We start from the raw sequence: 14498 nt of genomic DNA on the forward strand, positions 1-14498 counted from the left end.
TGCTTTTCAAAATCAGATATTTTATTGGTAATCAGATATTTTAATGTTGGTGTTGCTTTGAAAAATATTTCTGTACAATATTATCTTTCTCATTACAAAAAAAAGAAATGACATCTGATATGCCAGTGGTTTGTTGAAAGCACAGTTTTCCTTGCCTTAAGTCTTCCAAAATTTCTGCTTTGAGCTTGTTAAGTTCTTCTGCTAGAAGCTTCAAGTTGTTAGGAAGTACTTGTTCATCTAAAATTTTAAAAAAATTTTCTCAGATTATTTCTATAAATCAATCTGGGCTACTTGATGACATCAGAAAATTAATTTTTTTTTTTCAGTACCAGGACCTTTTTTTCAAACTCAGGACCTTGCACTTGCGAGGCAGGCACGGTACCACTGAGCTACATCCCCGGCCCAGAAAATTAACATGATTACATCAGTCAAACCAGTCAGATTCTTCTATAAATGGTAATGAGTTAGAATAATTTATAGACAAAAGGTCATATTAATGTGATACAGGAAAATCATTTTGAACAGTTCAAGGAATTTAACTTGCTATGAAGTATGTGAGCAGAAAAAGACAAACCTAAAAGATTTTTTGTTGTTGACAAGATCCAAGGCAACAATGTATCTTTTGCCTGGAAAGGCAAGAAAGCAAAAATACAAAATGAAAACTTGGTTTTGAACTGAGAATACCTTGAAATTGTCCATATAACTTTCTACAGTAACAGAAATGTTCTGTATCTGCTGCATTCGATACACCAGCCATTAGCCATATGGGCAGTGTTACTGAGAATCTGAAGCTTTGTTAGACAGCTTTATTGATATATAATTCACTTACCATAAATCCATCTACTTAAACTGTACTGCAATTTTTAGTATATCCACAGATGCATGCAACCATCACTACAGTCAATTTTGGAATATTCTTATAGTCCAGAAAACAAACTAGTACCCTTCAGCTGTCACCTTCCTAAACCCACTCTAACCCCTACTTTCAGTCCCTCAGCAACCAGTAATCTACTCTGTCCCAAGATTTCCCTGTTCTGGACATTTTATATGACAGGAGTCATGCAGTATGTGGTGTTTTGTGACTTTCATTTTGCATATTTTCAAGATTCTCCATGTTATATCCCATAACAGTAATCCATTTCTGTATACGGTTACACTGTATTTTGTTTATCCATTTATCAGCTGTTTTCACCTTTGGACTATTATAAACACTACTTTTATAAACTTCGTTTTTTGGGTTTTGTTTTTTTGGTTTTTTGGTACCTGGGATTGAACTCGGGTCCTTGCGCTTGCACAGCAGGCGGCGAAACCACTGAGCTAAATCCCTGGCCCTGTTTTTTGTTTTTCATTTTTGTTTTTTTGGCAGCACTGGGGATTGAACTCAGGGCTTTCATACCTTTCAGGCCTTCTCTTTTTCTTTCTTTCTTTCTTTTTTTTTCTTTTTTTTTGAGACAGGGTCTCGCTTTGTAGTTCAGGTTTGGCCTTGAACTCACTATGTAGCCCAGGCTGGCCTCCTCCTGCCTCAGCCTCCCAAATGGTGGGATTACAGGCATGTACCACCATACTCAGCCTGCCTTTTCTGTTTTTTGAGGTAGAGTCACTAAATCTCTTAAATTGTCTACTCTGGGCTCAAACTCGGCAATCTTCCTGCCTCAGCCTTCCAGACTGTTGGGAATACAGGCACATGGTACCATGCAGCTGTAAACATTTGCGTTAAGTTTTTATAGGGTATAAAGGTTCTTAATTTTCCACAACCTCAACACCTGGACTTTTTCTAGCCTTTCTAGTAGCTATGAAGTGGTATCCTGACAGTTTTGATTTGTACAGTGGTACCTCGGTTCACAAACTTAATTCTTTCCACAATTCTGGTCCTAAAGCAAATTGGAGGAGAACTGAGTCACATTTCCCCATAAGGTCAACACTGAACCGACCTTACAGGGAAATATGATTCAGTTCTCGTCCAATTTGGTTTCGTGGAAAAAATTAAGTTTGTGAACCAAGGTGTGTGTGTGTGTGTGTGTCTGTCTGTCTGTCTGTCTGTCTAATGAATGATACTGGGGATTAACCCAGGGCCTTTGCACTGAGCTGTATCCCCAAACCTTTTTCTAAGTTACCTAGTTTGGGCTTGAACTTGGCAATCCTCCTACCTCAGCCTCCCAGAGTGCTAGGATTATAGGTATGTGCTACCACACCTGGCTGTCCTTATGAGATACTATATTTGCAAATATTTTTTCCTATCTGTGGGTTCTTTTCACTTTATTAATGGTAGAGGAACTGAATTCTTTATTTCAATTAAGCATATTTAGCAACTAGCACGCCCCCCCAAATTCTTTAAATGAGTAGGAAATAATCAAGAGTGATTTGGGTATAAGACAGAAGAAAGGTAAATGGCTCAGAAAGAACACCTGGAACTATTTTTGCTTTTCTTCTAATTATCCTGCCATCTCTGTTCCTGTCCTCTGTTACGAATTTTGGATTATAACTTACTAGTGTGTAGCAACCAGTGTTTTTCTAAGATGAAAGCAAATAAAACAGTAGAGTTCATGAAACATGTGAGAGTGTTTTGTGAAACTTGTTTCTCCACAGACATGTAATGAAATTGCAGACTTAAACTGAAAGCATGATGTAAACTTTGACAGCTAATAAACTCCATGAATGCCAAGGAAATAACAGCAATACAGAGTCAATTATTACATCAAGTAAACAGCACATTACTATCCAACATACCTTTTGCTTCCTTCATTGTCTCAGAGACAATTCTTCGGAGTGTCTGATCAGCCTTATGAAAAATGTTAGCTGAACAAATAATCCTGTCCGTTTCCTATGTAAAAAAGCATTGTTATTGGAACAGTTTTATAAAAGAAAACACTGAAGTATAAGGGACTAAAAGAGAAAGGGCTGGGATGTAGCTCAGTGGTAGATCATTTGCCTAGTCCTAGGTTCAATCCCCAGCGCCACAGGAAAAAAAAAAGAAAAGTTAAAGTGGCTTTTCTGTTATTTTTCTCTCAGAAAAGGTCCAGATGAATCACATCCAGTTGTAAACTGGGTTCCCACTAGGCAGTGGTATAATGATGAATGTCTAATAACTGAGTATCCAAAAAAAGACTCCCCAGAACTTACCTGTAGTGTTTGCTTATTTCTGTATAAATATTCCCATCCTGTACATTTTGTTTGTTTTGTTTTGTTTGGTACCAGGGATCGAACTTGGGACCTTGCGCTTGCAAGGCAGGCAGCAGAACCACTGAGCTAAATCTCTGGCCTCCATCCTGTACATTTTAAGCTACCAGCATAATGTCTACAGGCTGTATCATGTCCAAAAACTTAGTAAGAGGGTTTGGGCAACTGACAAGCTGCTAACAGTTCACTGCTGAATTCAGATGTCACCAGGTGAATACTGGTCAGATGCTGCTGACAAAGCATCTGATGTTTTACTCACTGAAAGCACAAAAAAGATCTACCTGTGAAAAGCTGTTCCTTCCTGTTTATATCAGTTCTACATTGAAGACTTACCTTTTGTTCTATATTGTCCTCAACATATTTTACTGGATTTTCCAAAGCAGTAAGCAATAAGTCAGCCACTTCCAGGCTACAGAGAAAGTGGAATTAAAATACAGTAAGTCCTTATTATCAAATATCTAAAAAAAACCTAATGCTAATTTGAATTCTAGAGAAGTAAAATTGCTGTAACCTATGATCCTTAACAAAAAAAATCTAAACCACCTCGCAATTACAAAATACTGATTTCCTAAAACTCATAAATTATAAGCTTTGAAAAATAATTTTCTCCTTTCCCATATTTTATGTAGGACTATTGGTTAACACTCTATTTTAGTCCCAGAAGAACTCACTGTGTAGCCCAGAGTGGCCTTAAACTTGGGGCAATCCTGCCTCAGCTTCCAAGGGCTGGGATTACAGGTGGGTGCCACGACACCCAGCTCGTCTTTACTTTCTGGTTTCTACTTACTTACTGGACAAGGATTAGCAAAATTCCTCACTTTTCAAGAGTCCATAGAAGATTGAGTAAGAATTCATTCATTCATTTAACAAATACATATTGAGCATTTTGTATCAAAAATATTATACATGGCTGGGGATTTAGCTCAGCAGCACAGCACCTGCCTGGCAAGCTCAAGGTCCTGAGTTTGATTCCCGGTACAAAAAAAAAAAAAAAAAAAAAAAAAAAAAAAATATATATATATATATATATATATATATATATATATAGTACAGCTATGTTACTAACCTGGGGGCATAGCAAAGTACCTCTCTAAGCCTGATAATATAGTGAAGACAGATAAATAAGCAAAATACTTTTGGACAGTGATAAGTGAGTGAGTGAAGACAATAAGTGATAATGATTTTCACTCTACTCAGATGGTCCGGCAGGGCAAGCAGCATAAGTATGTGAGAAAGGGAGTGGGGACAGCAAATACAAAGGCTTTGGGGCAAGAACAAGCTTCTAGTGCTCACCAAACAAAGCAAAGGAGGTGGTAGTGGGGGGAGTGATAGGATATGAAGCTGGGCAGTTAACCAAGGTTATTATAACAGTTAATGGTCAGGAGTTTGAATTTACTCAGTACAGGGAGTAGAACTGAAAAACTAAGTCAGGGAGCTCATTGTGTTGGTCTCAACTGCAAGGCTATCTTTCTCATATTGAACAGCCAAGGTTCTGTAGTCAGTGAGACTGCACTGGGCCCCGATCTTGGCTCTGCCACTTCCTACCTGGTTTATGTTACACATCCCATCCATAAAATGGTGATTATCCCCTTAAAGAGTGATTGTGAGGCTGAATGAGACTACACACAGAAAGTGTTCAGAACAGTCCCAATAAATAGGATGTGCTCAATTGCTCTTGCTACTATTATTACTCATGGAGCCTAGAAAAGGTATATTTATGAGGTCATTTTTCAACTTCCAATCCAGGGCTGCCACACTCCACAGTACACGTCAGTTACCTGCCCTCTGAATATTTGGAGATGAGCACAGGTAAATCAGGTTTTTAATACCCAGGACCAAAACTGCAGATTATGGTGAAAGCTGGCAGTAATTCTAGAGACGCTTCTACCAAAGACTGTCTCACAGGTGTCAAAGCAGTGATGATAACCCTGTGGTGCTCTCACGAGCTATTCCACTGCCTTGACCAGCTACTCAACTTCCACAGGAAACAATTTTAAGTATTCCAGAAAGATTAGCAATCAGTTGGCTATGTGCCTGCTCAAAATTTCAAGATATTGGGCTGGGGATTTAGCTCAGTGGTTCCACCACCTGCCTTGCAAGCTCAAGGTCCCAAGTTCAATCCCCGGTACAAAATAAAAAATTCAAGATATTATGATAAAAGTTAGAAACCTCACCAGTAGCTTCATAAACTGTAGAAACCACAGTCACCTAAATGCAATTTTTTGTTTTGGGTATATTAATTTTATCAAATGTGTAAGAGCTGTTTCCTGGGAACTAAACATTTTGAGGAATGAGTTTTAAAATTTGCCTTTTAAAAATTACTGATCCCAGCAACCTGGTGTGATCCCAGCACGCAGGAGGGTGAGGCAGGAGGATTGTCATGAGTTCAAGGCCAGCCTGGGCTACGTAGTGAATTCATGACCAGACTGGAATACAAAGTAAATTACTGTAAAAAAAAAGCCTGATTCCCCACAGATATTAAATGGACCTTGAGAGCTGCCTTATCTAGTGTAACAGGTACTAGTCATGTGAGGCTAAATCTAATTAAAATCAATCTAAAAATTCAGATATTCAGTTACATTAGATACATTTAAGTGCTCAATAGTCAGATGTGGCTAGCTGTTATCATATTGGACAGTGCAAATCTAGAACATTTCCATCATAAATAAAATGCACTGTTCTAAAATTCTTATGACTTATCATAAATAGCATTAGACACGAGAACCCACATGCCTCTCATATACACAGAGTAATAATAGTAAGGTCTGAGACAAATTAGGATCCAGTACAAGTTCCTATTCTTTTGTTTGTTTGTTTGTTTTGATACTGGGGATCAAACTCGGGTCCTTGCATTTGCGCAGCAGGCAGCGAAATCACTGAGCTAAATCCCCGGCCCCAAGTTCCTATTCTTTAAAAAATTTCTTGTTTTTTTTTTTTTCTTCTTCTTTTTCAGTGCTAGGAGTCAAACCCAGGGCCTTGTGGATGCCAAGCAGGTGCTCTGCCATTGAGCTCCATTCCCAGCCCACAGACTTCTTTGTATAAGAAAACTACTGGGCAACATATTTGGACTACTCTTATTTTGACAAGAGTATCAAAGATGTGTTCTACTACAAGTTCCCTTCTCCAGTTTTTGGGAGACAGTATAATCTTAACAGTTAAGAGTAGCCTTAGGAACTTGGCTGTCACGAGTTCAGAGACTCTGGACAAACTACACTTTCTCACTTCAGTTTTTTCTTCCACGCAAATAACTCTCAAGGATCGTGTGAGGATCAAGCCAGTATGGGTAAAGAATTTATTTAGATGGAGCCCGGGGGAGCACCAGGGAAGGGTGGGCTTGAATAGAATACTTGGCCTCTGATGAATGCGCTGGACTCCCAATTATAAGGCTGTTGTGTTCCCAAGCATTTTTCTCAGGGTTGGGCCTTTCTATCTTTCTTCCCATCAGGCGGATGATCTCAGTAGGCACCGCCTGTGGTCTCTGGCCATTCCTCTGCAAACAGGTCTCAAGAGGGCAGTCTAAAAAGAGCTGGCAGAAGCCTAACGAATCTGAAAAGTTTAAAATCACCAAATTAGTGGTCTTCTAGCTTTCCAAACTGTGAAATAAATATATACTAGACAGATCCCAACTGAAGCAAGAAAAACTCCATTTGCAATACTGAAAACCTAGTTTTAAAGTTAAATCCTTATAACCCCCAATGCAATTAAATTCTCACTGAACGTACATTTTGATGTATGAATAAATATTCCCATGTGTAAGAAAAAAATGTTTTAATTACATTTCCGAGCCAGTTGGTAGACCTCGTATCTCATACTTTGATAATAAAAGTTGTCATCTAAAACCAAAACTAAAGGTCGAGAAACAGCAGTTTTTGCTAAGAGGTAAAAAGGCTGGGCCTCAAGTGCTGCAGAAATGATCAGATCTTGATCCTTTAGGCAGGTTATAAAATCTTCCCACATGGCTTCAGTCTTGTTGGACGGGGCAGACATCTGACATCCATTAATGAGAGCCATCAAGAAGCATTCCAGGTACTTCAACAGTTCCTGTCGAAACATTTTCCACTGGGATGTCTATAAAAGACAGAAGAATTGCAATTTATATAATAATAGTAATTTATATTATTTTTTTCAGTAGGGTGGTCATGTAGTCTCATTGCCACTCTTCCCCATGTGGAAATTTCAGTTTACACTCCCAAACCATTTGGAATTCTCTACAGACACCTTGTTTCTCACGGCTCTGCCTTTGTATATACTGCTCCCTCTGCCTAGAAAACCATGCTGCTAGCGCTGTGTGAGGCCTCTGACTTAACAGAGCCCCTCCCTTGCCTATCCCAGCACCCCATTCTGTACAAACCAGGTCTCCACTCCAGCAGGGCTTGTATTGTCAGGCATCTGTTTCTCTATCTCTGCTAGACCATTGGTCTACTGTATAACCAGCCTCCAGCCAAGAGTGTGGCATCTAACAGGTGCTCTAGAAATGTGTATCAAACCAATGAGTACAAACGAGAGAATGAAAAGCTGTTACCATCCAGGGAACCAAAATCAATATCCTGAAAATTAAAATAGTCTGGCTAAAATATAACCATGCTGATTTCCCCTTGAAATGACAAAGGCTGTGGACACCAAGATGGTCAGCTGAATGGTGCCGGGGTTAAAATGAAGAGACCTCAGGCTATCCACTGGGCTGGTGGGAGGCTGGAGAAGAAAGAACGATTGAGGGGAAGAATACAGACAGCTTGACATAATCTGATGTCAGTCAAGGGCTGTGGAGAGTGCTGATATTCTGAAGTCAAGGCTAGAGGGAAACAGGAGGGCAGGAGAGCAAGGTCCCTCTCTTGGCTGGCCAGGCCTTACCACATCAATGGGATGACACCACGCTGAAGTATATCACTAAACCCACTGCAGATTTTTCTAATCATGGTGACCAAATGAGTCCCATGGGCTCTAACTGTACAAGAAGAGTAGAAAAATAATAGTAATAAAGTGAGGGAAAAGCTAACAAATACAAGGATCCTTATCAACAACAGCTTCCAATGCAGATTTGCCCTGAGAGGAACGAAGATAAGCCTTAGAAGATAAAGACAGACCCTTCACTTAGAAGGCCTCTTTCTTTTCTTTTTTTGGGGGGGGGGCAGTACCCAGGATCGAACTCAGGTACTTGCAAGGCAGGCGGCATAACCACTGAGCTAAATCCCCAGCCCCCTAGACGGCCTCTTTCTTTCTAGGAGAGCCACTAGCAATTCTGTTATTTATATTTTTTCTTAAAGAGGGTTTCCCCAATGATATAAAGTTCAATTAAACTGGCGATGTTAAAATCTTTTGGAGATTCCTTCTTTTGCCTAAGGAGAAACTTCCCAGAGGGCTATGAACTGTACATCTGACTAGGAAATATTTCCACTTTGCACACTGAATTTATTTATTGGTACCGAGGATTGAACTCAGGACCTTGCGCTTGCCAGGCAGGCGGCGGCACCACTGAGCTAAATCCCAGGCCCACAATGAATTTAGAATTTAGCCCTTCCTTAAGACTGCAGTGTAGGGCGCACAGGCGCTTGTAATTCCAGCTACTCAGGAAGCTGAGGCAGGAGGACTGTTTGAAGCCAGTTCAATGCCAGGCTGGGCAATATACCGAGATCCGGTCTCAAAATGCCAAACTTTCAAGGTAAACCAAAATACCAAACTTCCAAAGTATAAACTATGCAATACATAAACGTACACATAAACCTCCACAATGCATCATTCTAAAACGGCTGTATTTTAACTATTCTGTGATATATTTCTTGGGTGCTTTCTTTCCCTCCTTCCAGTGCCAATCCTGCTCAAGGGTCCTCGAATTCCTGCCTCTCCTCGCCTGTCAGGGCTCCTCTCCCACAGGAGATGCTGCCTAGTGCACACACGGTCCTCGCTACAAACAACACAGCACACCTCGGTGCGCACGCGGAGCTGCGCCGCCGCGCCCGCGCCTCCAGCCCGCCCTCCCGGCGCTGACCGGCGGCTGCTCGCCCGCACTGTCCAGGAACTCGTCGGGCAGCAGGTCGTCGTAGGACAGGACTCCTACGGCCCAGCCCCGCTCCTGCCGCAGCCAGTGGCCTAGGACTCGCGCGAAAGTCGACTTTCCTGCACCGGGTAAGCCGCAGAGGAGGCAGAGTCCCAGCTTCCGCGGCCTCTCGGCGTCGGTGCCTTTGGCGTCCTCGGCGGGATTCATGCTGTCTCTGCTGTCCCGGGGAGCCGAGTCTTCCGAACGCCAGCCACTCAGCGCGCACGCGCAGTGCCCCGCGCCGTCCTGCTGCGCCCCCTACCGCCACGCGGAGGAATAGACGAGGTTTAAAGTCCAGGCTGCTTTCCAGAGTCACCTGCAGTGTAGGCGCCAGCTGCCTCTGCGGCCAGGACTACCAACCAGGGTTGGTGGGGAGTTCGCGGCTCTGCGTTTCCTCTCTCCTGGACATTCCTAAAAGATCCCAGAGTTGGGGTTAATCTTCAGATAGAATCATCCTCCCTGCCGCAAACACAAGCCATTAGGATCTGCCCCTCGTTTTTTGTTACAATGAAGTCCCCCTGCTCAGGGAAATCCAGAAGCGATTTCCTCCAGAAGGCTTTGAAAAGTAAATTACTGGAAATGGGAAAAAAAGGACGAAAGGAGGACCGCGCTCTGCTCCGGTTGTGAATGGTGCACGGGCAAAGCAAATATTCATTAACACGCCCTACGGTGGGCAGCAAAGACAGTAACAGGGTATAAGGGAGAACGACCTTAGCTCCACTACCTGCGTGAGAGAATGGTAGACATTTTCATGTTAAAAATGCAATACTAAGACATGGAGAAAAGCAAGTTTTTGTTTGGGAGTGTGAAAAACGAATTCAGATTCTACTTCTCACCATATTTTTAGGAGATGATTACTTCTTATTCATAAAAGGTGTGTTCAAAATGTGGCGAACACGTGAAGATAGAATCAGTGTGTACTGGGCAAAGTACAACCAATAACCCACTGCCAAACCTGATATAATTTGTGATTACAAAGCACATACACGTACAATATCTCTTTTTTTTTTCTTTTGGCTTGAAAATGAAGATTATTGAGTTAAACTTACTCTTCATTTCATGATGTTTTATCATTATTGGTCCATTATAAGTTCGCTCTGCTTAATTTACTGTTCACATTTATCCTTCATCCTCTAAAGCTACCTTAGTCACTTTCTCATAGCTGAAATATAATACCTGACACCAACAAATTAAAAGAACAGATATTACAGTGGTCGTGGTGGCATACCCCTGTAATCCCAGCGCTCAGGAGGCTGAGGCAGGAGGATCTTGGGAGTTCAAAGCCAGTCTGGGCTATGTAGTTCAAGACAAGCCTGAACTACATAGAGAGAGCCTGTCCCAAAAAAAACAACAAAATAAACCCAAAAAGAGCTTGTTTTTGCTTACAGTTTAGAAGTTTCGGGCCATAGTTGGTTGGTTCTAGGCAGGAGCCACATGGTGGAAGAATCGGTGGGACAAAAGCTGCCCTCGACATGGGGACGGGGGAGAGAAAGAGAAAGAAAGAGAAAGAGAGAGACACCAGGGATGATATACCCTTCCAGATCATGCAACCAGCGACCTACCTCTTTTGACCAGGTCACACTTTCTAACACCACATTTACCTATAGGGCTCCCATGATTCACTTGCCTCTGGTTGTGATGGTTCTTATCACAATCCCTCCTAAGGTGGCCTGGCTTTCTGTAGTGGTAGCAGGTGAGTTTAGTTGTTGAGCTCTTCTTGGAGCCCCGAGAATCAGACTTAGAATCTGTTTCTTTTCTTTGGTACTGGGGATCGAACTCAGGACCTTGTACTTACAAGACAGGCGGCAGCACCACTGAGCTAAATCCCAGGCCCTAGAGTCTAGTTCTTTTAAAGCCACAACCAATGCAGTCACTTTTTCTTGGCCTCTTCTTGCCCAGATAGGGATGAAGTACTGAGGAGGCAATTCTCACTAAAGCATCAAGTGAGCCATCTGGAGCAAAAGCCAGCTTTTGTAGCTTTTTAAAAAAAATATCTGAAGCTGACTGTGTAATAAACTTGTTTTGAAGAATAATCTGTCTTTCTATTAAATCAGGAGCCAGGGATGTATGTTTTATCAGTGTCTCTTGTAAACAATCTAAGAAGCCAGAGGGGTTTTCATCTTTCTCTTGAATAGCTGACAATTTTAAATCATTGAAAGGTTTAGTTTTCATCTATTTTAGACATTTAAGAATACATGTCTGAAGATGTCTTCTATTCCACTCTCCCATCTGGTTGGTAGGCCTGTAGGGAGCTTGTGTAGGGACTGTTTGGGCTCTGCTAGGAACTGGCTATTCCCCTGGCTGCTTATCTTCTGGCCTTTCAAAATTAATGTGACCTTGTAACGCTCCTTGTCTCTCATTAGAAGTCAATGTTTAAGAGTAACATTATAACTTTTTAGCCTAGTTTATAGATCTGAGTAAGTCCCCTAAAGACCTCAATGTACTTTTCAGGGTCGTCTGAAAACCTTCTCAGATCTTGTTTGATCTGTTTGAGATCACTGAGAGAAAAGGATACATGGGCACAGGTATGCTAAATTTTCCATTTACCTCCCGTAAGGGACACTGACCTTGAGGAGCTTGAACAAAATCAGATAAGGACGGGTATAGCCTATAGAGACATCAATTAAATTTGGCTTGGAAGCCTTACCCTTAAAGTCCGAAGGGTAAGTGAGGGGAATACTTAGGCTTAGTGATAGTGGATGAGGCTTTAAGGGTGCCTTAGAAACCTCATCCTTAGGGTCCAAAGGGCAAGGGAGGGGAACCTCAGGCTCAGTGATAATAGATGCACTTGATTGTGCCTTAAGGGCCAAAGGCATCTGGTTTTCCTGTGGCTTCATTTATTTACATTTTGAACAAAAGTAAGTATTATCTCTCAATGTAAGGGAAGTTTGAACATAAGGTAATCCTGACCATTCTCTCTCTCTCTTTTAGAGTGCAATTCTAGTTGTGAAATAATATCATAATCAATACTTCCCTCTGCATTTTACCTCTAGGAGGTAGGCAGGCTATGTGCAGGTGCAGAAAAATATTAAATAGCTCTTTCTCAATATGTGAGAGTCGAATAATTTTCAATGCTTAAGAATAGTCTTCCCATCTGAAACAACTAGGTGAAAGTAGGCATCCCTTTTAATCCCTACTTGGTTTCTATGTGCCCCCAAGGCATCCCCTGAGGTGACCTGCTCTAGAGCAGGTGGCTGTTATCTGGACAGTGACCAGAAGATAGGTCAGGTCAGACTAGCCTGCATTTCTAAAAGCACAGGCTACAGTTAATTCTAGCTACAACAGTCATGTTTAAAGAAGGAAGCATTGTTAGCAAAACTAAACCAATAGTCAAGAGACCCAAACAACTGCTTTCCAATTCTTTGAAAGGAGGGGGGATCAATGGGCAAATTGAAAGTGATTGGAGCACCTCTCAGCCTGCAAAAAGAGACCACTTCCAGAGATAGAGATGAGTAATGGCTCAGAAAAATCTTGCCTTGGGTCCTAGGGTAAAGAAGTACCCAAAATATTTTGCTGTCTACCTAATCACCTAGGCCCTAGAGCAAGACAAGGCTGTTACTCAAAATCTACTTCAAAATTTTTATGTTTCTGTATGTGTAACATACATGAAACTCACAGGTGAAAACTTGTACCCACTGTCCAGCAATTATAACTTACACATTAGCAAAAATGTTTCCCTCCCCTACACATGATGAGAACCAGGCCTAGGAGGGGTGAGAGAGAGAGCACCAGGAGGTGGGGGATTCTCCCTTAAACTGAATGTGTTTTGGTCCCTTAAATGTTGTATTTTAGGAAAGAGCTCCTTCTTGTCTCACCTACAAGTCAGTTCTTCCCACAGGTTCTCAGGTTCAATTTCGTGTACCTGGGAGACTGTTGCCCAGAACTCTTAAGTGGGGACATCATTTTCATGTGTGTTCTCCTGGACAGGCAAAATTTTGATGGCTCATTTGACCCAGAGATGGGGTATGTGTTCTTCATCTAAGATGACATTCCTGTCTTTGGCATTAGTAAATGCTCATTTTTTATGGGCTCAGTCACAGAAATGACCCCACTCCTCTGGTACCAAATTCTGTCTTAGTTACTTTTTCTTATTGCTAAGACAAAATATCTGATACCCAAAATTAAAGGAGGACAGGTTTATTTAGCTCACAGTTTGTAGAGTTTTCAGTTCATAGTCGGCTGGCTCCAAGGCAGGTGGCATGGCAGAGGAGAAAACAGCTCATGGTGGGCAGTAGGTAGCAGAGCAAGCAAGGGAAAACCACAGTGCTTTCTATCCCTTCTATCTTATCTGGGCTATTTAGGGTGGGTAGCACTCATACCCTTGATCCCAGCACCCTTGAACCTAACATTGGACCATGAATTGGTCCCAGGGTCACATACTCCAGCCACCTCTGAAAATTCCCTACCTATGACTGCATGAGGCTTGCAGGGGGGGAACTCTAGACCCAAGCCATAACAAGCTTGGACTATATTTGCCCATTCCATGGTAACAAAATGGTTGTGTGGATTTTACTTATAGCTAATGATTTTAAAAGCAAAGGAAAAGAGGGGGAAAGATTACATCTTTGCTTCTTAAGTAGTGTCCAGGTGCCTGTCTTCAGACCTGCTAATGTCTAACTTTTTGCCTAACATTGGCAGTAGACTCATAATGCCAATCAAGGAGACAAGCAGCAGTGAAAGGCAGGGAAGTAGCATTAATCAGCATGGCTACGAAGGGACAAATAAAGAATTTCAAGATCTGTCTTCTTAGGGCCTATAGAAGCTTTGGGGTTTTATAAAAAGGGGAATAAAAGGTGGAGGTTTGCATAGCTATTGGGAGGTGTTGCATAACTGGCATCATAGGTAATCCTGGTCAGATTGTAGTCTGATAGATCATTATCTCAGGACTGGTTCTTCCAGGTAGTACTGAGAGCCATCATCTTGAAGGGGCAATTCAATTCCCGTCAGGAGATAAATGCTCTTGTTTGGAGGGTGCAGAGAGGAGAGGGTACCATCAAAGTTCTGCTTTTCTGAGAATCTGAGGCGACTACAGGTGTAGGGCAATGACTGAAGTCTTCTAGGCATCACTCCAGGGGGTTGGGAAGTAGACCTTGTAAAGATGGCAACTGGATGTCCCTGAAAACCCTAAAAATTATTTTGGTTATTTTTGGTGTGTTCAGTCTTCAAGGGGGATGAGACAGGGTGGGTAAATTTAGGGCAAATAAACCTGGTACAGATACTCCTTAAGTAATTAACATGCCTCCAGGAAGAGCTGAGCAGGGATATGATATGAATAATCCTTGTATTA

At 41.8% G+C, this 14498-nt stretch overlaps 1 protein-coding gene across 2 annotated transcripts in view; it reads right to left on the reverse strand.

Annotated features, from left to right (window-relative positions):
• Positions 1-14498, reverse strand: part of Pstk (phosphoseryl-tRNA kinase) — a 19366-nt gene continuing 4868 nt past the window's right edge. The window contains exons 2-8 of one of the 2 annotated variants that reach the window (XM_013069980.3): positions 9164-9622; positions 6954-7245; positions 6525-6723; positions 3511-3586; positions 2728-2821; positions 575-626; positions 1-237 (exon numbers count right to left, since the gene is read on the reverse strand). In XM_013069980.3, the coding sequence (XP_012925434.1) occupies positions 234-237; positions 575-626; positions 2728-2821; positions 3511-3586; positions 6525-6723; positions 6954-7245; positions 9164-9379 (933 nt within the window). In that variant the 5' untranslated portion in view covers positions 9380-9622 and the 3' untranslated portion in view covers positions 1-233. The remainder of the gene's footprint in view (positions 238-574; positions 627-2727; positions 2822-3510; positions 3587-6524; positions 6724-6953; positions 7246-9163; positions 9623-14498) is intronic. The other variant, XM_013069979.3, reaches the window with a different exon arrangement.

Source organism: Heterocephalus glaber, unplaced genomic scaffold, assembly GCF_053883595.1.
Source record: "Heterocephalus glaber isolate CG9 unplaced genomic scaffold, H.glaber_assembly_v1.0 deba00001497, whole genome shotgun sequence".
Taxonomy (NCBI): Eukaryota; Metazoa; Chordata; class Mammalia; order Rodentia; family Bathyergidae; genus Heterocephalus; species Heterocephalus glaber.